The sequence below is a fragment of the Athene noctua genome, chromosome 25, assembly GCF_965140245.1.
Source record: "Athene noctua chromosome 25, bAthNoc1.hap1.1, whole genome shotgun sequence".
NCBI lineage: Eukaryota > Metazoa > Chordata > Aves > Strigiformes > Strigidae > Athene > Athene noctua.
Genome location: NC_134061.1, coordinates 105,881 through 129,744, shown reverse-complemented (window position 1 = coordinate 129,744; position 23,864 = coordinate 105,881). Strand labels below are relative to the sequence as shown.

General features: G+C 40.7%; 2 protein-coding genes across 2 annotated transcripts; both read right to left on the bottom strand.

The window, feature by feature from the left end:
* Positions 1-311: 311 nt before the first annotated feature.
* Positions 312-5,734, bottom strand: SOST (sclerostin). The gene is made up of 2 exons (XM_074927024.1): positions 5,099-5,734; positions 312-2,268 (listed from the first exon to the last, which is right to left on the bottom strand). The coding sequence occupies exons 1-2, from the start codon at positions 5,313-5,315 to the stop codon at positions 1,847-1,849; spliced, it is 639 nt and encodes a 212-aa protein (XP_074783125.1). The 5' UTR covers positions 5,316-5,734; the 3' UTR covers positions 312-1,846.
* A 5,753-nt stretch (positions 5,735-11,487) lies between these two features.
* Positions 11,488-23,825, bottom strand: DUSP3 (dual specificity phosphatase 3). Its single transcript, XM_074926766.1, has 3 exons — positions 23,638-23,825; positions 16,255-16,481; positions 11,488-12,782 (listed from the first exon to the last, which is right to left on the bottom strand). Exons 1-3 carry the CDS (start codon positions 23,757-23,759, stop codon positions 12,577-12,579), a joined length of 555 nt encoding a protein of 184 aa, XP_074782867.1. The 5' UTR covers positions 23,760-23,825; the 3' UTR covers positions 11,488-12,576.
* Positions 23,826-23,864: the final 39 nt, after the last annotated feature.

The following is a 23,864-nucleotide window of genomic DNA, read 5'->3' as shown; positions in this document are numbered from 1 at the left end:
GAAATGTCACTGGGAAAAGGAGGGAAACCGAAATTTGCTGTGTTTTTCTTCCCTAGGGGAAGTAGAAGTGAGAATATCGTAATAGTTTGAGCTCCACATCTGCCCAGGAAGACTTTTCCATGAGAAACATGTATCAGAGCAACAAGTTGCACAATGGAGTTTCTTTCGAGACGTGTGGGTTACTGACTGAGAATTAAGAACTCTGACACTCTCTATCATAAATGGGAGTCGACACCCTGACTGTTCTGTAATTCAATGGCTTTGCAGCAAATCACCTTTATACTATAGCTGGAAATCAATGAGTCTTCCTATAATTAATCATTGTTTCTACTTTATTAACAACGTATTTCAAATTAAAAATAACAGACTACTATTTTTAAAGCCATATTACTTCTCATTCTCTACAAGGAAAAACATTGCATAAATAATTTCTGAGAAAAAAAAATAAATACGTAATTCACTCTCTGAAACAATACCTTTTCTCTCTAGGTTCTGGTCCCATATTGCAAATTGCAATAATTGCAAAATCTATCAACATCACAAATTTTCATAGTTTATATGATTTCAGCATAAATTCTACATAGAATATAAGAACAGTGAGGAAGTCTCTTTATCCCAAACTGTGTTAATCTGATGCTAGGCACTTCTACAGGATATATACAGCATGTGACGATTCACTAATAATATTAGTTAATGTAAAAACACAAACATTAGTCTGAATGTTGAGAAGCTGAGTAAAGGAAAGTTGCTGTCAAACTAAGACTTACCAATGTTGCACATACCAAAGACTTTTCTAGAGGAATTCATGACTTTAAAATTAGCAGAGGCTCACTTTTAATGCAGAAGCCACACCTTACTCCCAGAACTTGGCTTACACAGCCTTAGTGCTATGAAGTGTGTGGCCAGATAATCTAAACTCTACAGAACAGAAAATGTCATTTGAGATACCTAAGACAATACTCAAGTCAGTTGTGTTCTAGGAAATAAGGAATAATCAGTATCTTCTATGTTAAACTATGCATATTGTTAGCTGTTTATAAGACAAACATCAGTGAGGTTATCCGGTTTGAGAGGAGCACCCATTTCATAAATCTGCTCCACTTAGTAGAATTTGTTTAATTGTTTCTAAACCAAATCATTGTCCCTAAAACAAATATGGGTTTAGCTGTCAAATCAACAGTTTTGAATCTGTTGATCCTACAGTCTTTTCATTAAAAGTGTGAACTAGATTTGTCATACTTTTCCTTTTGTTTTGAGTATAATGTTTTGATTTTTATGTTTTAGATAAAAAACCTAGGGCATGAGGACATCTGATAGGATGTTAATTTCCTAGCAATTTGACTTCAGTCACCATAACTGTTGAAATCCCTGCTATCACTAACTTTCCACAACTCATTCAGAGAGTGGTACCTCTCCTGCTGCTTCCTCACAGCTTGCTTGTCCTGCATCATGGCACTTTTATAAGTGGGAAAGGGATCTCAGTGTTTTTTTCACATAAACTGAGTAGAATGACTTCAAACAAAGTGTGATTGTCACAACAACAGCTTCACTTTCCTCTGCCTTCCTACTTGTACAAGCCATATGACCTCCCATGAATCTCCAAGGTGTACCTCTCCTCTCAGACTGAATTTAGGTGTTGCTACCTCCAGCTCGGTTTATTTCATTCTCTTATCAGACCATAACTGCTATAATCTGATAGATTTTTGACTATGTGAGTCTTAGACCCATCTTAGCAGAAGGAATTGGAACCTACTGCAGTCAGAACGTCATGCTGTGGCCTGTGAGTGTCATTTGATGTTTTGTAAAATATCCAGAGCTGCTAGGCTGTATCACTCAGATCCACCTTCTAATAAGCATTTTCTAACTCATGCTGGTTAGATTTGCTGCTCCTGGCTCTGGAGAGACGGGGCTTCTTGTTCTTCTGAGGCCTGACAGTTTCCTTTCCAAAGTCCTTCAGCTCAGACTGGTTGTGGTAGCGAGTGTAGCGCTTGCATTTGCAGGACGTGACAGCTCGGAATTTGTAAGTCCGAGTCTCTTCCTCAGGACAAGCCATCTGGATGCGCTGCATGCGAGTGTGAGCAGGAATGCAGCGATAATCCAGGGCATTCTGACGCCACCACTTCCCTCTACCAATAGAGTTGGGAAGGAGGTGTGAGGGGACACACTGACCAGAGCAGACTAGTTCCTTGACAGGCTTGATGCTGCGGCAAGGCCCCTCTGAGACATAGCGTGTTGTTCGCATTTCTCTGCAGCTAAAGTCAGAAGCATCTGTAAACAAGAAACACATTAATTACTATTTTCTTGCCCATCCTTAAGAAAGCACTTTTTTACTTCTTTAGCAGATATCTAGCTAGAGCTAGATACAAGTGGGACATCTTGAACAGCAGATTTTGTAAGAGTATCTCCAAAGACTCAATCATGCAGCTTATGAATTTATTTGGCTACTCTAGTTATGAGACCCTTGAATAACAGTACAGATTGATGAATAAAATCCTTCTCTTGCCACTAGGTAAATTCCATGTCAAGGTTGTGCAGGTGGGCAGTGGAGCTTCTAAGGTGTAACCCCAGCAGCAGTGGTTACTTCATGGGAATGTTGATGGAATTCTCTTGGCTTCATTTAACTGTGGGCAAAACCTTCCCCCACTGCTCTAATTTAACTCAAAGGTTGACTCCAGATTTAAGTTCTTTTCCAGCAAAGAAGGTATTCCTTAAGTGATTTTTAACTAGCATAATGGGTTCCAGATTAGGAAAATAGCAGCTAACAACAGTGCTAAGGAATTGCCACTCTTCAGGTGTTAGGTTTTCCAAGTTTACTGCTCTCTCTGAACAACCCACTTAATTTCCTTCAGACAGCTAGAGGCATCTTCTGGCTGATTAGAAACCTTACAGTGGTTTTTCACCCCTTTTTCTTAATGGATAGCTACAGGCAAATGAAACATTAGGAAACACAAGATTTTTAAGCATTAAGGATTTAGAAAAGCTTTCCAATTGTAAACTTTTTCTGAAGGTGTCTCTTTTGCCAAGTAACATGTATAATTGACATGTTTGGAAGACACAGAATTTGATTTTTGAAGGTGTTTATCAAAAAACTTCATCTAGATAAACACATGTTAATGTTTTTCTCTTAGTCAAAAGGATAGTTTTAACTCAGAAATGTTACTTGTGGTGGAAATCCTCAAAGGTCAGCTTACAAATAGAAGGCTGTGTCTGTTAGGCTCATTCTCCTTGCTGTGCACAAGGTGGTTCCCTCACTAGTACATCAAAAAATTCTGAACCTGTGTCATTAGTGATATAACAATATTTGTACACACATTTTAATATTTGTTTTTCCTGTGAAGTACAGAAACATGATTTTTAGGCCTCAGGTTTATATTTATCAAAGTACAGCTAGCAAGGTTTTTTTTTTTTTTAAGGACTGCATTTATGAAACGATCCTTGTCATAATGCTGTGACAAAAATGCTGACAACTGAACTCCATATACACTTAGCCTAATCCTCCTAAGTTCCCTAAGCACTTAAGAAAATTATGTCTATGTAAAAAATAATGTTCTGTAATGGTCAAAAAATTGTGTCAGCATAGCACATAGGTAGATACAGTTAAATAGACAGGCATTTGTCTCAGCTATATAGGTTTAGTTTCTGTACATATATGTCCTGTATGTGTGCAGGTTCTACATACTGCAAAATGATCCATGATCTGGTGCAACATCATGTGTCCTAGGAAGGTCTGGCCACCTTGGATCATCATCATGATTCCTTGTGTCAAAGATGTTAATGTAAGTATGCAAGACCATTGTGTACCTTGAATAACTCCAGTCTCCTCCACTCTCTTAAGCAAATGTCCTTTCCACCTCAAAAAATAATGCATTTATCAGTGGGACAGATTCCCCCCAGTTGATGTCAGAGTAGTAAGTGGATAAAAATTGAGGGTAATCAGATGTAACAACAAAACCAACCTGCCTTGATCTGGTGGATGGTGGGGCTGCCTGTGAGAATCAGAGTGCTTACCCCTTTAGGGATTTAAGACCCTTATAAAGTTACACTCTCAAAAACATTACTTCATTTAAAAAAACCCCAATATTGTTAATGCTATGGTTTTAAACACCTTAACTGACAGCTGCAGCAGCAGAAAAACACAATTCCCTTCCAGTTGTCCCCAGGAAAAGAAGGTTAGCTTAGATCTGCAGTGCACAGTAGTGGAAACCGTAAGTTTGACTTGTTGCTACGTGCATTTAGTAGCCAAATGTGTCAGTCTGGATGACCAGGTTTGCCCTATTTACCAGTAGAACACTTACTTAAAACTAACTTTCTCTGTTCGGTGCTAAGTTCCCATCTTCCATCTCTCCTCACAAAGCTTGTGTTTGGATCATTGCTAACATTAGCCATTTGGCCAAATGTAGCGACAACGTATTGTGAAGTATGTCAGTGCTGTTAAGTAGCCAAACTGATTCTAAGAGTGCACACCTCTGCAAAATAAAGTTCCCTCCAGTTCATTTGGACATGAATTCCCCTTGGGAGTGCTTTAACTTTCCATAACAGCTTTTTGGGCTGCCGGAATCTGGTTGAAATCTGGCTGTTGGCAAAGGACAGTGAGCAGCAGTCTTCTCTTATCTAGCTGATGCAACCTCCATGTTGCCATTTTTGCTGTGTGATCTTAGACATCACTTGTGTGACTCTAAATATTAAGAATTTACATTGCTAACTCCACCATCAACCCATTGGCCCATCCTAACATCAGAGAAAGATGACTTGTGATATTTCCTCACAGTGCACAAAATACAGAGAAATTTAAGTAGTAGCTTCTTACAGGTTTTATATATTGGAGTCCTGTCTGCAGAGAAAAAGCTAGGCAGAATAGGAATGCATACTGTAGTACCTAAGGATTACTCAATAGATAGACCACATTTTTCATTAGTAAACTCTGGTATATCCCTCCTAATGTTTACATTGATACCTCTTCAACAGTAGGTATAACTCCCTATCACTTACAGCATTAGGTCCACACCTAAAGGTTTTAATAAATAAGCATGTATGATAACAGGTATTCTTTTACAAACTGTCTATTAGGGTCCAAACTAGTAATGATGATATTTCTTACCGTTAGGGTCTGGAGCTTGTTGTATGTGTCTTCCTCCATGCTTTGCTTGGTTCATTGTGTTGTTGCTGACAGTCTGCTCCATCGGTGTTTCTGTATTTTCAGTGATCTCAGGAATTATTTCTGTTGCATCATTTTTAAACATCTGCCACCCTTCCACAGATCGAAATGCAATTTGTATTAAGACACATACAGAGCACATAACCCAAGAGATCTGCATGGTGGTAGCTCACAGATCAGCTTTTCAGCACCCTGACAGTCTCAGATCCCAGGCAAAGGCACATTATTCCCCTTTTTTAAATCCTTTTTAGAACCAAGCCAGCCAATGACTATACAAAGTGGGAAGGGCCAGACAACAACTCATTCATCTCAGCTTTTGTCAGTGTTAAATAAAATGGGTGTGTGGGGGTGGGTTAGTGACAATATTCTACAACTTCTGTGTAAAAACTTCTCATATGTGCTTCATTTTTGAGCCTGGAAACAATGGTGATTGACAAGACTAGGATAAATTGCAACATGACAAGTCTTTCTGCAGTTTTTTTCTAACAATGGTATTATTAAAACCTGCTTTTACCTCTGTATTTCAATCTTTGGCTATTGTCTTTTCCAAAGGTTTTTCAGACTTTTTATTTCTACTGTTGTTCTTCCCTGTGCTGCCCCCCCCCCCCCCCCCCCGAGTATAAAGTAACCAAATCTACAAACTAGCTCAGTAGTTATGCTTTTCACTCTCTGCAGGCAAATGGAGGTGGAGGTGGGGGTGGGGGGGTGTAGGTTTTAGTTTTTGTTTTTTTTTTTTTCTTTAGAAAACAAGAAGCTCTACATTTTGTTTTGCAAATGTGCTGGAAGAAAGAGGAAATAGCTTCTTTTCAAAAGTAGGTGTTTTTTTTTAGTTTTCCTTTAAAAATAGGCTACTTGGCATATGTTAGTTAGGGTAAACAGCCAGGATGTTGTACATCGTGCTTTTTGATGTGCTCTTTCTCACATTTTTTCCCTTAAAAAAAAAAAAGAAAAGCAAGCATTTGCTTTAAATTCATGCGGTACTACTACTTCTGCTGACATTCTGTGCAAGTGTTGAATATAGGGCATTTGCTTATTTTAAACATGGGAACATGACCAGACTGATTTTCATTCATGATGCAACCAACAAAAGGAAAATTGATGACCTTATGTCTAGGGCACCTATGCCGAAGATGTATCCGTGTGTCATGTTTTAAAGTCTCATCTATGGTATACTTCTTCCTTGCAAAAATAAGATGATAGTGGTGATAGTTGCATAATTTCTGTGTCAAGACCACATACAATTTCAAGTTATTTGCAAATGATGTCAGGCTAAATACGTTAATCAGAAAGCATCTTGGCTTTTAGTAAGGTTAGATACTACATTAAGCTCATCATAGCTACTGAAAGCAAAATGTTTGCTTAAAGTGGTAGAGGTAGAGTGCACACATGTGCAATGTTTGTCATGTACATTTTCATGAAAATATTTCATGTAGAAGAGTTCAAAAGTGTTTCACTGTCTGACTTTTCCCTACTATTGTAAGACTTATTACCTAAGGCTTGCATTCCGTTGTGACAATTCCCCTGACCTAGCATGGAAAACAGGTGTCACCAAATTTAAAGTGGAGATGTATTCTCCCTTAGTGTGACCTTGATGATAAATAATAAACAACAGCAATGCCCTGAGCACATTTAAACTCTTCAGCCTTACACATACACAGAGACACCCACAGCAGATGCACTAGCAGTGCTGAGTTTGACGATGAGCTTTAGCATACCTGCCTCTGTACAATGGTCCCTTCCTAAAATAATAGCATCTGACATAGTGACATGCTTTTTCTTCTACCCTTTTGCTCTGCCCCAAATTATAGAGATTAGCATTCTCAGAAGAGCCCTCCTTTCCAAATACCCTAAAGAATCTCTAAAAGCAATCCTGCATTGTATTGCATACAACTCTGTACCCCTGCTGTCTGTTCCCCTTCCTCCTTTTCTCATCTTATGCATCCTACCATCTTAGAAATGTCTGTTTTTATGAAGGGATGCAACATCCTATTCTTTTTACAAGATTTTTTTTTCTCCACAGCCAGTCAGAATATCATTCTTTAATACAGGCTGTTGTCACATAATTTGCTTCAGATGTGCTGATTCCCTTTTCCCTATAATCACAATCTTTCATTAATAACTGCCTCCTTTGCTCAAAGCAGTTAAGGACAATCTCACCAATACAGGAAACCCAAACACTCAGCCATTGCAAATGTTTTTCCAAGCATGATTTTCTCACTTATGAGTAAGTCTGTTTTGGGCTTAGAGCTGCAGGTGAAATCTGTTCAACAGAAAGTGATACACAGCTTCACAGGGGCATCACATGATTGCCCACCAAATAAAAAGGATTCTGAAGAAAAGGCATACACTAGCTTGGAAAGCTGTGGAACCACTTTCATTGCAAATTTTGGATGGTTTGAGTTTGGTTTTTTTTTCTCCTTTAAAGAACAGGCTAGACTACAATGATTAAGCTATACTTAGGCATGGTCTGGTCTGCAGCCCTGCACAAGCAATTGATTTTTGCACTGTTATTTAAGCACAGATCAAAAAAAAAAAAAAAAAGACATTTAGAAGATGCTTCTAGAATGAACCCTCACCCACCAGGGTGGAATTGAGTTTGGATCCTCTATATTCAGATGTGGGATGCTATTTTCTGAGCTGAAAAAACACCACCCTTAGCCATGCTAAGAAGGAGACAGACATATTAGGGAAGCAGGTACAAGGAGTAAATTGGTATCGTACACTTAGCCAGAATCCCCTGCTGCTGCTTTCTGGACTCAGACTTCTGTCTGATGTGCTTGCATGGCAATGCTGTACTATGAAGGCATGCACATAAATCTGGTTTCTGAAATCAGTTCTGTCACTTGTACCTTCTGGTGCTCGTTATGCACCCCCCCTCTGCCCACACCTGGGCCAAGGGGTGTTCTGTTAGCTACCAGGCCCTAAAATATACATGTGCAATTTAAGCTTATGTGGACAATGGCTCGTAATTTACACACTGCCCAGGAATTCAGTTTCTGACTCGTTCAAGAACTTGTTAGCTTCTCAAACAGTTCTTTTTCTATGATGCTGCTAAGCCACCCTTGCCCAAACAACTTATTTGTCTCCTAAGAATTTTGCTGAGTCACAAACTACCTTGTGAATATAAGTCTGAATCCTACGATGTGATCTTCAAGTAGCCAAGAATAAATGGAATGTTAATATTCTCCCACTAGAGACCAGCAAAGGCACCGATAAATCATTCTGGTGGCTTGCCTTTTTCAGTTATAAGACAAGGATACATTAGATTCACACAACAGCATTGTTCAGGGATGGAATGATGACTGTCTAGTGAAGAATAACAAGCCTACAGCTCCATCTGGTGAGTCAGCTAGCCAGCGACCTTGGCATACTGGAATGAAAACAAAACTAACCCAACACTTAACTGATTTCCAGGATTTATTTGCAGAATAAAGAAATGAATAGGACACTAATTCTACAACCAAATCCTTAGAAGATACCTCTCAGGCCTGTTCTGTTTTCATTTTTACTCATTGGCCAAGCCCAGGAAGTAATTTTAGAAGAAATCTCTGTGCTATACTAAGTGAGATTCCATTAGATAGCCCCTCTGTGCCAAAAACGTTATGGTAAATTAGCAGAACTGATCTAAAAAAAGAAGGGAAAAAATCCTGCTTCTAGTTCTAGCATCAGAGATTTAATTAGTTCTGGACACAGAAGAGAGCCCAATGAAAATATTTAAATTATGAAAACAGAAAACAGCTCAATGGAAATATTTAACTGATGAAAACAAACACTGCAAATATCCTTTCTGCTGTTCTCCTTTGCTCAGCAGGAGGAAGATGTATTTGATAAAAGTTAATTTTTCAACTCAAAGAGCATGTGGTGTTCTTATACACAGTGCTTTTCATCTTCAAAGCCTTTTATGAAAATTAATTAATTCTCACATCACCAAGAGAGGTAAGCCAGGCATACTCATGTTGTAGGACAAAAACATGTCCAATACTAACGTGTTCAACATCCAAAAATGGAATTACAGTGCAACATACTGTGGCTGCTAGTCCTGCATTTGGGTGCAATTAAATCTAAGTTTGAAATAACTTCATGAAATGTTCACTTTTCAGCAGTGACATACAGCAACATTCTCTCATGAAGTATTTTCTGGCAGTACCTATGGTTCAGAGTGGCATGCTAGATACAACACTTGTCAACATTGTAGCCTCAGCTAAAGGACCAAAGGATGAAAAAAGTGCTTAGAGAAGTTAATTTTGCTTTTAATGTTTAGTTAGATACTTCTCTTCTGTGCATATGCAACAGCTGAGAAAAATTTAGTTCGGCATGAGCAGAAGGTGAATTTTATGTATATAATTTTATCTATCTGGACTTTCTTTGTTCTTGCTATAACATGCTAACAGATTCTTGCCTCCACTCTTCCACCCTCTCCAACTTCACTAACTCTTAAGTACAAAACCCCCAAGCTATTGCTTTTTCTTTCATTGTGCTGGATTAGACATGGTAGATATCTTTGTTCTATGATATATGCATATTTTACAGAGACCCCATCCCTTCTCCAGAGTGTGATCGACACAAAAAGTACCACACTGCTATTAAGCATAAGCATATTAATGTAAATTGAGATCACACTGGTTTAGCTATAACCAATAGGTTTCAACTCCAAAAATGTAGTGTTGCTATGTGAAACAAATAGTTGTTTTAAAAAAAGGGCAGGTGCGCAGTCATTTCAGAGGAATAAAAAAATACTTTCTCAATTTCATATTACATGGAAATAAAGCGCTCATTCGTTTTTATCCAATCTTTCCTTCTACAATCACTAAGAGGAATTTAAATAAATAATCCATAATGATACAGCATATCATTATGGATTAGAGGCATACAACCTCTTCTTGGCCAGCTAAAACAGGCAGAGGGATTTGCAACATTACTGTACTTGAACAGCAAGACAAGTCTAAAGGAGGAAGGGTACGATCCATTAATGGAGCAGTGGTATGACATTCTATTTTTAACCTACTCTAAAAGCAGAGCTAGAAATGGTTTCATTACTGAGTCACCTATCAGTAACTCGAAATAGGATCTACCGTTTTACAGCTCAATTTTAAAAATCAGTATTGTCTTATTTATTCCTCTCCACCTTCATATTACAAAATGTTTGTTAAATCAGTTTTGTTATACTGAGATAAACAGGCCAGAGTACTACTGAAATTACCACTAGAAGTGAGCAGTGTCCTACGAATTAAAAGAACATCTTGATTTTAAGAACAAATTACCATAGGTAAACAGGTTCAATTTTAGTAAACCATTCCAGTTTTAATCTGACAACTATTAGCCTTCTTACAATCTACGGAAGAGTAACAAAAAATCTAATGCCTAATGGTTTCTGGGCTCTTTAATGGACTGTAACTTTTGACTTCTAAGTAACAGGTCAGAGAAAAGTGCATGCATATCAATCTCCTTTATTTTTTTTAAATGTAGTGCAGATAGGTATTATGAATATATGGTGTGAGACAAGACAGAAAAAAAATATCTCTGCCTACAGTAAAAATTTTAAAAATTACGATTTATAAATAGGACTGCAGTATGAAAAAGTCAGTACAGTAGAAAAGATAAGGCCAGTATTCCTTCTCCCCAAGCTACACAGCATGAAATTAGTAACTAGAATTTGGAAGCAATTCATTTAATACTGGTATAATGGAAGAAAGCAAACATGTATGTAATTAGCCAGTGAAAATGACTACTGCTTATTATTACTGAACCATCCTGATTCAAAGCAAGCACTAGATACTGACTGACTGTAGGGAGGTGAAAGGAAACACTATGCAGTGGTCCTCAGTTGTCCCTTTAAAGGACACAAAAGTGAAAAGGCTACTTGATTTGGCAGTTTCCATCCTGTGCAAGGAAACAGAAATAAGCCTGATCTTCAACCAGAAGAATCGCCTCTGGAGTTTAATTTCAAGAAAGTCATCTAGCTGTACAGGACTCCCCCCTGCCATCCCCTGATACAACATAAGCCAAACAAGAGGTAAAACAATGTACATCCTTTGTGATTTTTGATTAGTGAACTGAATATATAAAACTAGATCTGGGCTTACATGTGTTACTAATATAACAGTGTTTCTGTTTAAAATAGTGTTAAGCTTTTCAATCTAAAACTACATTAAAGCACAGATAAAAAGGGAAAACATACATCTCAGGTTCTGTTCGTTTAACCAACAATTCCGAGTTTGCACTGGGAGATCCTTTGTGTTAATACAGTGCCGTAACTCACAGGTACACATTTACACACCATCAGGCATACTGTAAACAACGCGCTCTCTCAACATTGCAATGACTCATTTCACTTGTATGTCAAATCAAGATGTCATTTATTTTAATAGAAAGGAAATGTTTCCTATTCCATGTGGTATGTAACAGTGCTAATTTGTATTTGACGATACCACGCAAGCAATCCAAGAACTCGAGTCTACTTCTGCAAACTGCTTTGTAAGCACACCTGTGCTGGCCTACTGGAAGTAATCTGCATATGTGCTCATTCCATTTTATGTTGATAAACAATGATAGTAAAGAAGGGAGAGAGATACTGTAATTCAGTGCAAGCTTCGGGACCCATTATATTCTGATACTTTAGGATTTTGTCATACATCCAGTACAAGCACTCCTAAATAGAGACATGATTTCTTCCTTTCTTGAGGTGTTTTTTCCTCAACATTTGCTGTTGACATTTTTTTCTAGTATGACTTCAAAACAAAAATAAGGGAGCATTTAATATCAGACTATTTCATGTCAATCACAACAGCAAGAGGTACGAATATTCTTGGGAAAACAGTGTGCACCAAGATTGGGCTCTGAATGGCTTTACTACCACACACTGTGTATTGTATAAATCTACTAAACACAACACTGCATACACGTCATTTTACAAGTGAGTGCATCTGTGCATTTGCATAGACGCTTCTCCATTCCTTGAAGCTCATACACTCAAACTTTAGGCACCTGTGTGCATGAAGAAGAAGCTTTAGAAAATACAGTACTTCAATTAAGAGTGAGTGAAGAGATGTGTTTGGGCTCTCAGAAAATGGTGCTCTGGTGGGATACAAGACAAGGCTTGAATCATACTCAATATCAATGCAAACCACATGCTACAGAGTCTGCAGGGGGCTCTGAAATACATGTGAAGACAGCTTTTATCACTGGAGTTACCCCTCTAAATCATCTCTTTATTGCAACAGCTCCAAACAGTGACACAGTTTTGTGTCATCTTGAAAGACAGACCCAGAATTCGACAAAGATACTATCACTAGACAAGAGCAGGAATTCTGTCTCTCTCACGTTACGTGATTTAGCTTGGTGGTTGGGGTTTGGAAATCTAAAGCACCTAAGATGTCCTCTGATGGTTTGAGAAACTTCAAAAAATACTACGGTGCTCTGTTCTAGGGCTTCAGTTTGCCCTCCTTCACTAATTGCTCATTGAGCTGACAAAGCTGCCTGAGAAAGCCATCATTGGGGCCAATCTCTCGCTTCTGCCGGACAGTGCTCAGTGCAGACTTGACATCCATGTTCTGGCGAAGCATGAGGTAGGCGATTACCAGTGTAGGAGAACGGCTGTAGCCCTCACGGCAGTGCACAAACACTTGTCCTGCAGGGAAGACAGGTCATAATTTGGGTTATACTGGAATATATGTTTGAAAATCAACATGAAATAGCTGGGATGTAAAGTGTAATAATCTTAGTTGTTAAGCAGCTTGAGAACTGTAAATTCCGAATGCTGCAGAAGACATGCAGAACTTAGACGAAAAGTGCTATCACTGTTAGTAACTACACAGTCTGTCATCAAGGGTAATGCAGAAAAAAAATGGTTGTATATCAAACATCCATACTAAGTCATATTTGCTACTATATTACAGAGAGTCAAACTGTATCTATTTACTACATTTCTCCAATCTTTTGTGGTTTAGAATAAGCCTTGCTCCTAAAGATGACCCCCAAAGATGTGCTATGAAGACACAAATAAATAAAGTTTAAATACACTGAAGACAGAAATATGCTATTTGTCATATATCGCATCTCAAAGATATCCGGCCTTTTTGCTGCATTGCGGCCAATTCCTATGCTAACTCCATGTTGAATCATACCTGCCTATTTATGAAGCTACATTAACACTCAAGTAAATGAAACTGATGACTGTGCATCGACAAGAACCAGAAATGTCTAATCACACCTATGCCAGCATCAATAAAATGCTTCCAGCTAAATGATTAGGGAACTCACTCTAGATTATTTGTTGGGTTGTATTGGGTTTGCATGGCAGCTTTGGGGTGGTGGGAGGGTCTACAGGGGTGAGAACACGCCAGAAGCTTCCCCCATGTCTGACAGAGCCAGTGTCAGCAACCTTCAAGATGGACCTGCTGCTGGCCAAAGCTGAGCCCATCAGCAATGTTGGTAGCGCCTCTGTAATTTAAGAAGGGGAAAAAACGTGCTGTGCAACAGCAGCTGGGAGAGTGGAGTGAGAGTATGTGAGAGAAATGACTCTGCAGCGACCAAGGTCAGCGAAGAAGGAGGGAGAGGAGGTGCTCCAGGCACCCGAGCAGAGGTTCCCCTGCAAGTTGTGCCCTGCACCCATGGAAGTCCACGGTGGAGCAGAGATCCACCTGCAGCCCATGGGGAACCCCATGCTGGAGCAAGTTCCTCGCAGGACTTGTGACTCTGTGGGAGACCCATGCGGGAGCAGTCTGCTCCTGAAGGACTGCACCCTGTGGACAGGATGCCACGCTGGAGCAGCAGAAGAGAATGAGGAGGAGGAAGCAGCAAAGAAAACATGTAATGAGCTGACTGCAGTGCCCATTCCCTGTCCCTTTGTGCCACTCAGGGTGAGGAGGTAGAGAAAAGTGGGAGTGAAGTTGAGCCCAGAAAAAAAAGAGGGGTGGGGGGAAAGTGGTTTAAGATTTGGTTTTATTTCTTCTTATACTACTTTGATTTGATTGGTAATAAATTAAATTAATTTCCCCAAGTCAAGTCTGTTTTGTCCATTACAGTAATTGCTGAGTGATCACCCTGTCCTCATCTTGACCCATGAGCCTTTCATCATAGTCTTCTCCCCCTCTCCAACTGGGAGGGTGAGTGATAGAGTAGCTTGGTGGGTACCTGGCATCCAGACAAGGTTAAACCACCACATGGGTAAATCCTGTAGGGAGGTATCCAACAGTAAAGCAGGCCACTGCTCCCTTTGAGAAATGTAACTCGATTCTATTGCTTCTCAGCTGCTTCCTCTTTGACCTGCTTTTCCAGACACAAAAATTTTCCCCTTCCCAAATGCTGTGGGAGATATGGCCCAAGGCTACTCTCCAGAGTGAATTTTTTTCTGAGACAAGAGAACAGCTGAACCATACACACATATTTTCATCATAACCACAACTTGCTTTGAACTATAGCAACAGCAAGCCTGTTACCACATTTACCTTGAGCTGCAGAGGCTTCTCATCTCAAGGCAAATCTCTATAATCAGTAGCAAGTTAAAACAGCTACAACAATTAATCCTCAACAATTAATCCTCAACATTTCTTCAGAGCCCGTAGGCATAAATGAGCAAGATTTAGAGATTATTGGTCATGTATGTGTAAGACAATTGACTTTCCCTCTGCAAATGGTCAGAAGCAGAAGGGTTTCTAGCCTTCCTCTGTGAAAGGCACTGCCTTAAGGGCTGCCTGCCAGACCTTTAGCACACCAGACCTGCTGTCCAGAACTTCATGCAACTGCAGTGCTAAAATAAAATTGAAGGAAAATACTACTGCATCCCACTTCATTGTCCTTATTTTATACTTCAATGTCAAACAAAACGATCAAATTTCAGTCGCTAGCTAATCTTAAAACTGGGTCCAGTATCACTCAGCTACAAAGCTCCTCTTTTTTTTACCACAGTAAAACAACAGTGGCAGGCATGGTAGACAACTACTAAGACTGAAAGGTTCAGTAAACAGAACTGCTACTGTAAATTCAGATCGCCTCTGCAACTGTTTAGATCAAACTGAGTAGGGACAGTCACGGCACAGCTGGCACTGTTAGACCCTTCCCACTGCGGAAGTAACTAACTAACCTGTTTCAGTGAGTCACAATGCTAACTGCAAGAGCTGCATTTCAATTTTTAGAATTTTTCATAGTCCACCAGATTAGAGGTAAAATTTTTCACCTGTCAAAAGCACAACACAGCTCTAGCACCCCTTTTGTCAATTTTGGAGACAGAACTTCTAGAATTGTGGGAGCTCTTGTTCCTCCTTTTTCACATTCAGTCATGAAACAAGAAAGAAATTAAGCACGTGTAGAAATAACTGGTATTCCGAAATAGTAAGACAACAACAAACACCATCTGGCCCACTGCACTATGTCCTAGGATTTCTGCTCTGAGGCAACACACTGTAGAGAAATGTGGCAATCAACAACAATGCAAGTACCATCTCCAGCCTTCCTGCAATCTTAATTTAATGATTTAAATGTAACAAAAATTGGAAGGCCACATTCTCTATCCTTATTGTACATTTGGGAAAAGAAAACATATAGCAAGTTGTGTGTGTACTCTTCAGCAATGCATTACTTGTATCACTTCTGCCTTTAATTTATAATTTCTGGCGTGTGTGGCAGGTGCACCCACCCTGATGAAAATGGGGCTTCCTGGCTGCTGAACTATAGCGGATGTTGATTTCTTTTTTTGTGCCCTTGTTCTCAAAGTTTTATGGTAATTGGGGCCCCCAACAACTTTTAGATCCTGAACTTATTTTATTTTTTATGTGATTTACCACTTCTAAGGAAAAATAAGAACACATCTTCCCAAAAAGGCACTATTATAGGATGCACTAGCTGTTTCACTTTTCAAAGTCACCCCTAGAGTGACAGACTTCCATTTGTCATATACTGGAGAACTACAGGTATAGACAGAAGATTAAGATGTCTTATTGTGTATTCTGGTGTCTTTGATCCAGAGCCTCAATCTGAATTCCTGACTTGGTTGTTCAGCTGATAATCTGAGCAAGGAACCATTTCAAACAGTAAAATAAATTGCTAAGAAACATATGCAGTGCACAGAAAACATAGTAGAAAGATATTTCAGTTTGCCTTACCATCCTTCTGGGAGAGTGCTTTCTCAATAAAATCAGCTGCCTCCTCAAAATAGCGACTGAGGTTAAATTCTTGTGTGTCATTAGCTTTAATGCCATGGTATCTGATGCCTGTGCCTTCATAGAACTCTGCATTAGTGTTCACATGCATGAATGACTTCCCCTCTGCTGCATTCAGAACATGGGTTATCCCCAGACGCTGCAGCTTCATAATGTTCTTAGCTATGAACCTGTATGATAGAAAGTGTCAAGAAAATGATTAGAACTTGGTGAATCATCTCAGTATTTATCATAGAATCACAGAATGGTTTGAGTTGGAAGGGTCCTTAAAGATCATCTAGTTCCAACCCCACTACCATGGGCAGGGACACCTCCCACTAGCCCAGGTTGCCAAAAGCCCCGTCCAACCTGGCCTTGAACCTTGCCAGGGAGGGGGCAGCCACAGCTTCTCTGGGCAACATCTGCCAGGGCCTCACCCCCCTCACAGGGAAGAACATCTTCTTTACATCTATTCTAAATCTACCCTCTTTCAGTTAAAAGCCATTAACCCTTGTGGTATCACTACATGCCCTTGTAAAAAGTCCCCCTCCAGCTTTCTTACAGGCCCACTCTAGGTACTGGAAGGCTGCTCTAAGGTCCTCCCGGAGCCTTGTCTCTCCAGGCTGAACAACTCCAACTCTCAGCCTGTCCTCACAGGGGAGGTGCTCCAGCCCCCAATCATCTTCGTGGCCTCCTCTGGACCCGCTTGAGCAGGTCCATGTCCTTCTGATGTTGGTGTCCCCAGAGCTGGACTCAGCACTGTAGGGGGAATCTCACGAGAGCAGAGTAAAGGGGGAGAATCCCCTCCCTTGACCTGCTGGCCACACTTCTTCTGATGCAGCCCAGGATACAGTTGGCTTTCTGGGCTAAAAACACTGCCAGGTCATGTTGAGCTTCTTATCAGCCAACAGCCCCATGTCCTTCTCAGGGCTGCTCTCAAGCCATTCTCCACCTAGCCTGTATCTGTGCTTGGGATTGCTCCGATCCATGTGCAGGACCTTGCACTTGGCCTTGTTGAACTCCATGAAGTTTGCATGGGCCCACCTCTCCAGCCTGTCAGGGTTCCTCTGGATGGCATCACTTCCCTCCAGCGTGTCGGCCACACCACACAGTTCAGTGTCATTGGCAAACTGACTTAGGGTGCCTCGATTCCACTGGCCATGTTGCTGACAAAGATGTTAAACAGCGCCGGACTCAATACTGACCCCTGAGGAATACCATGCATCACTGGTCTCCAAAAAGTATTGGTAACTAAAACCTTTGTTTTTTATGTTAATGGATGCTAAATATACTGTGCCCAGAAGTGAATTAGCTACAGGTTATAAATTCACAGAAACAGAGCCATGGTCACTACTTGTGCATGAGAGAATGCTACTGTCTTGGCTGACAATCAAGCACAGCAGACCCTACTATGGCATAAAATGATAAGTATTTCTGAACATAAAATTCTCACTGAAGTAGGAAATACTAGAGATAGCAGAAAGTCCAGGATAGTAACTTCTAATATTAGCCATTATCTACATAAGGTAATTTAAAAACCATTTATAAAAAGCCTCTACTGTCGGCTACCAGTGTTGCAGGGCTAGGTAAGCACTACTCGCTACTCTAGCAGACAGTCCAGACAAACAGACATTTTAGGGGGCAATTTTAACCACTGTGAAACAGCACTGGCTCCTTCTCTGGCCACAGCAAGACAGAAAGTAACGATGAGTAAATGTTCCTGCATCTTCAAAGGTCTCATCTGAAGACTCCTATGAGGTATAGTCCACCGTCCCTGTGCTATTCAACATCTTTGAAGACATGGAAAGATCTGGTAAGGCTACCAAAGGGTAGCAATACAGCGATATAATTCAGTCTTTGTCACTCAGTGTTTTCATCAGAAGTATTATAATTTTTAGTGTCTTAATTGAAATCAATATCTGAATGGAAAAGAATCCAGACGAGTGATGTTTAAGATGCGTAAGTGCTAAAGAAAGCACTCAGTACTTTTAGGTCAGCTAAGCCCTTTCCAGTTCCTCAGTTCTATCAAGTAATTGTAGCAAAACCACCTGCTTCCATCTTTAAGTGGTAGAGCACGCTACCCTATTAGTGAACAATTGAGCAGGATGACATGTAATAATCATGCCTTTCAGGCTTGATGATGACAATGAATTAGATCCAGTAATAATGCCATAAGCTCTGATAAAAGCTTCAGGTTGTACAATGGCAAACAATCCATCTGCTTAGTAACACATCTGATTATGCACAAATTTCTACTTGTGCACTGAAACACAATCTATAGTAGGAGATAACGATTAAATAACACGAGGAGATCATTGACTCCTTTCTGTTGTAAAACCACTGCTCTTCATTCTGAGTCTGATTATTTCTGTATGTCAGTACCAATATTGGCCTCACTTTCCTGGGAAGAAAAAAACCTGTATTTTTTATCACACCGTGTGGTCTCCTAGAAAAATCTGAGCCCACTGGTCAACATTAGCAGAATGTGACATAAGGCTTTAGTTGAAAGATAACTCAGTTCCTCCACACTTTGTGAAGGGAGGTAGCCTAAACCGACATAAAACCCTTTATTGTTTTTAAAGGCGGCTTTCACTATGTGTCTAACTGGATGTGGAAACAGAAATCTTTTAAAAAAACCTCTCTACAGCTCAAGTAATAAATTGCAAATACAAGGAGTCTTAATATAAACTGAGCTCCCAGATAAGTATTTGTGCAGTATATTTTTGGACAAGTTTCTAAGAGATAGCATTGCACCTAAGGGTTTTGGCTGAACACGTAGCTATTCTAAAAAAGTTCAAATAAATAACCAAATTCATTGGTTTGTATCTATATGAATCTCTGAATGCATTCACTCACAATTTTCAGGTAATTCAAGGCTATATGAACATCTAGAGCATTCCTTTTCTCCTAACGACTGTTCACCCCTTAAACTGTAGTGTAAGCAGATGAAGCATTATGCATGAGTGAAGCTTCTACATTTTCTCCTGTCTGTGCCAAACAACTATGGCAATGAGCCAAATATATATAAAGACTTCATTACCCAAACAAATGTTGACAGATTTTCCATCTGGCAGGACATCATCTATGCCGGGGGGCAAAGTATGAGTGCCTGGGGAATTCTGCTTGCAACATAAAAGTAAATCCTACAGTGGAAGGCCAGAACAAAAAGTGTTAACTCAGCTGTGAGTTCCTATGCCTAGTGGGGTAAGTATATGGCTTAAGTAATCGTATATAGGTCAGTATATATCTGATAGTGGTCAGGAACTCACGTCCTGGAATCACGGTTGAATCTGGCAACACATACTGGCTCTCCTGGAGGCAAACTCATTCTCAGCGAATGATTTTTGCAGATTTTGTAGATCATTTTCTTATATAGCTAGAAGTGAAAAATACAGTATTACATGCCATTTTTTTTCTCCCTTTCTAAACAGTCCTTGGATCTCTCCCATCGTTAACTTTTCATTCCAGCTGTTCAGTGCTGAAACACTCGCTCCTCCAAACAGCAGAGAGACAATAACATCAGCTGCTTCTGTTTCCCATAGAAAAATCAGAGCATCTTGTTTGTTCTCAATATGGAAAACTGAGAGTTCCTTGTTCTGAGAGTAACATTGGTTAAAAGTTCTTCTGAACAGAGATGAACAATTTTACCAGTCACAAAACATGGATCTTAGAGAACCATGCATCAGCAATTAAGGGTACATGAGGCTCTAAAGTATTGCCATATGGGATTATAAGCAAATAAACCAAGTCATAACGGCAAAAAATTGACACATTTTAATTTCCAATGTTATGTTCATGAAAAATTGTTTCCTCACCACTTTTTCCCTTGCAGTCACTAAATTGAATATTAATTTTGGGACAATGCCTTTCATATTCTTTACAACACACCTGCACGTCGGGTACATTAAGAACTGCTTCTTCGGTTCCCCACACTCATCAAAGTAGAAAACTCAGACTGGACGTTCGTAACCAGAGCCTTTTTACCAAATACAGTTCTGGAGGCACGGCTTGAATTTTTACAGACTTGCAATAGTCTGTGAAAAAAACCCTCAAAAAGATTCCCTTAGCCAGTACTTCAGAAAGCTAAGCTTGCTTGCTTTCTAGCAAAACACTGGCTTTGACAAGACACAGTTCCTCTGAATAAATACCCTACCCTCCAGTGTGTTGACTGCTCCCCCCCATTTCAGTGTCATCTGCAACCCTGATAAAGATGCCTTCTGTCCAACTGTCCTGGTCACCAATTAAGATGTTACACTTAAACACATCTTGACTTGTACAGAAATAGAAAATAATTTGTACTTCCAGTGCATCCAGAATTCTTATTTTGTTATTGCTTGAAAAAATACAAATTGTGCTAGTCTGTCACCTATATAATAATTCTTGATTTTGTGATATTACATTTTTACTCGTCTCCACAAATCTTGTCTAATCTTCTTGAGAGAACTGTCTACTGTAATATGCAAAATCATTATTTTCAAAGTATTTTATCATTTTACCTCTGTGTTTTCATTAAGCATGACTTTCATGTATTGCATGGAAGATCTAGTACTTTGGCTCTGCCTGTAACTTGAAGTCATTTGACAGATAAATTGTTATTCTGCACTATGACCCAATTTAATCTCATCCACCTGAATGTCTCTGCATTGTCATTTTTATCTAAAGTGAGTTACCCTTAAGGAGAGACGGCAGAACCCCTACACAAAATATTCTAAAAGGTTTCCAACAGAAGTTTCTGAATCTCTCAGACATTTTATTTTTTTCCTCTGAGTTCCTGTTCAAATTCTATTGCTTTTATACCATGTATTGGGATTCCAGTTCCCCCCTGTTAAAACTCTACATACATGGCTACTCTGTGATTTCTTATTGTTGTAAAAATCTCTGCCACTTGTAGTCATAAACGTGGCCCTATACTGCAGAGGGGTTTGATCCATCCAAGCCAAAGCAGAGATTTGAATATCAGATCAAACAACCGCTTTAGTTCTCCGGCTATACTGCCTTCCCAGACTTCCCTGGAGCCCGATACAAAGTGCTTCCAACAGGTCCTCAGAGATTCAGTAAGGAGATCTGTGCTACAAAGGCCAAAACCGAGATATGAGGTGAGCGCCAATCAGATGCACTGCACCAAGACAGCTTCAAATATGAAATGTATTCCAAGCTCTGCACAGATGCTAGAGCAGAGCAAGACAGGCTAACGAACTGCAAATACAGGCCCCAGACAAAGCTGTGGCTTATTTCTTGCACACAGCAGTAGGGAGCTTTATCGATGCCTTGGACACTGTCGGACGCACACACGCACAAAGCCTGAGAGGCTGAGTGCAACGGAGGTTCACTTCCCCAGCAGTTTGTAGGAGGAGGAGTCGTCAGAAAAACAGATCTCTCTTCAGCGTTACCTTTAAACAAGGAGAGTACAAAGGAGGGACATGTAGCTGGAAATGGCATGAGATCTGCACAGTTTCAAATTCTTTCAGAATGATAACTAATGTAGCAAATGCTACTTACAATGCAATATACCACAACCTCACCTGATGCAAAAAATCCTCTTAAGAATTAGTATCATTTCCAGTTTGCGAATATCAAAGTTCACCCTGCAGTGACTCAATCTTAATAGACATTCAAACATTCAAACAGACCTCAGCATTATCTTCCCTCCCTTCCCTGTGAATGCTTCAAACGTATTATTGCTTACTAAGTCTTGATAAATTAAGGTTATCTGTTCCCACTGTGAAACAGCTTTTTCAGCCCACAAAATAATTTCTTACCTCTAGCTGTCCTCCACAATTTTACAGCATCCTTTTAAAAACATTGATAGTCGTACTGCACATTGTCTGTTAGTCCAACTAACAGTTAAACTGTTCTAATGCTGCAAACTGCACTGGTGCTCCAGATATTTACGGTTGTCAGTTATTAAACAAAAAGCCCTTCTCAGTGGTGAAGCTTTCCACTAGACAGACATTTTCCATCCTGCAATTTACATTCATTCTCTGTTCCTAGACAACCTTGCATCTGAATGTATTAAAGTCCATACTGCATAATTAAAATCAAATTACTGAACAATGAAAACTACTCTGTAGTAGCCAACTATCTTCAAAGTTATTTTGAAATTATTTACTGCACAAATCACCTTGCAGGCTATGACTTTTTGTCTTCTAGGTAACTGCTAAAAATATGAAGGAGAAGGTGGCTTGTCAGATTGGCCATTAAGATAATAATTTTGGTTCTATCTCTACACACGTATGTCTCGCATCAACTGAGAGCGACAAACATCACTTGGTTTGGCTTAGAAGAAAGTTAATGAAAACCTATGGGTTTGACTTGTATTTCTTTAGGAATTACAAGCTTCAAATAAGAATAGGGATCCAATATACTACAAACATATCAAGAAGTCCCCAATTTCACAGAGATAAAGTGTACAAAGATGGACAAAATAGGGAAAGACAATCAGCAGAATATGATGGTGTTGAATCAGATAACTGAAATCATAATCTTGGTGCAAAGAATAAACATCATAAAAATGAGAAAAGAAGCACGGCTGGTGGTGGAACCCTGACCGGTTTTCCCATTTAAGGGCTTTCATCATAGCCATACCTGTATTGCTCTGGCTCCCATCATGTGCATGGTGGGATTAGGTGAGATTTTTCAGGGTTTAGAGTGCAGAAACATTCGTCTGATCTATCACTGACGGGGTGGCAACTCCTATTAAAGTCTTGCTTCCTTTAGCTCATTTTGCACGTGGTTAAACTGAGATCTAATATTCATGTAGCTACTCTGCTCATTCCTCGGGTTCCCGCTGATTCCACTCATCTGACACACAGCTATGACACGGTGTTGTGATGGGGCTCCTGCGGGTGATACTGTGCATGCACCTCATGTCACATGAGGCACACCTGCCTCTCCTCCCTCTTCTCTGTGGACGACCACAACTTGATGGCAGAAGTAAGAAGTATCAGGAGAAACAAAATCCCCAGTGCTGACTCAGCTGAGCAGGTGCATTTCATTCTTAAGCAGCTCAGTCTTAACCTTGTTTCAAGCTCTACTTTGGCTTAGACCCGGGACTTCGACAGGGCACATCTCAGCTGATGCCGTTTGTGAGCTGCGCCTCGCCGTGTGCCGTGTCAGAGCCAACGGGGACCCCAGGCCGCTGCCGGGAGCCCCCGGCTGACCGCGCCCCTCAGCGGGGGCCGGCCGGGGCGGCAGGTCCCGCCCCACAGCGCGGCTCCCTCTGGCTCTCGGCCCGCTCCAGCGGCTTTCGGCCCGCGGACCCCGCGGGAGCACCGCCCCGGGGCTGCGAGCGCGGGCCCTCCCCCACCGCGGCCGGCCTCGGCCCCGGCCCCGGCCCCGCGCACTCACGCGTTCCCCACGTGGATGCGCGGCACCACCTCGTTGCTGTGCGCGCTGGGGAGGCTGTAGCAGCCGCTGCCGTTGGCCAGGAGGTCGTTCAGCTCCTCCACCGAGATCTGGAAGTCGGACATGGCGGGGCCGCGCCCGCGCCGCTCCCCGCCGGCCCGCGGCCCCTCGGCGCAGCAGCGGCGGCCCGGCCCGCCCCCGAGAGGCGGGGCCGCGTCAGGTGGTTCCGC

Coding starts and splice junctions, on each gene's coding strand:
- SOST (XM_074927024.1), bottom strand. CDS start 5,315: ATGCAGATCTCTTGGGTTATGTGCTCTGTATGTGTCTTAATACAAATT. Junction 2,269..5,098: donor ACAAGCTCCAGACCCTAACG/GTAAGAAATATC, acceptor TCTTGTTTACAG/ATGCTTCTGACTTTAGCTGC.
- DUSP3 (XM_074926766.1), bottom strand. CDS start 23,759: ATGTCCGACTTCCAGATCTCGGTGGAGGAGCTGAACGACCTCCTGGCC. Junction 16,482..23,637: donor CGCATCCACGTGGGGAACGC/GTGAGTGCGCGG, acceptor TCTATCATACAG/GTTCATAGCTAAGAACATTA. Junction 12,783..16,254: donor AGCACTCTCCCAGAAGGATG/GTAAGGCAAACT, acceptor TCTTCCCTGCAG/GACAAGTGTTTGTGCACTGC.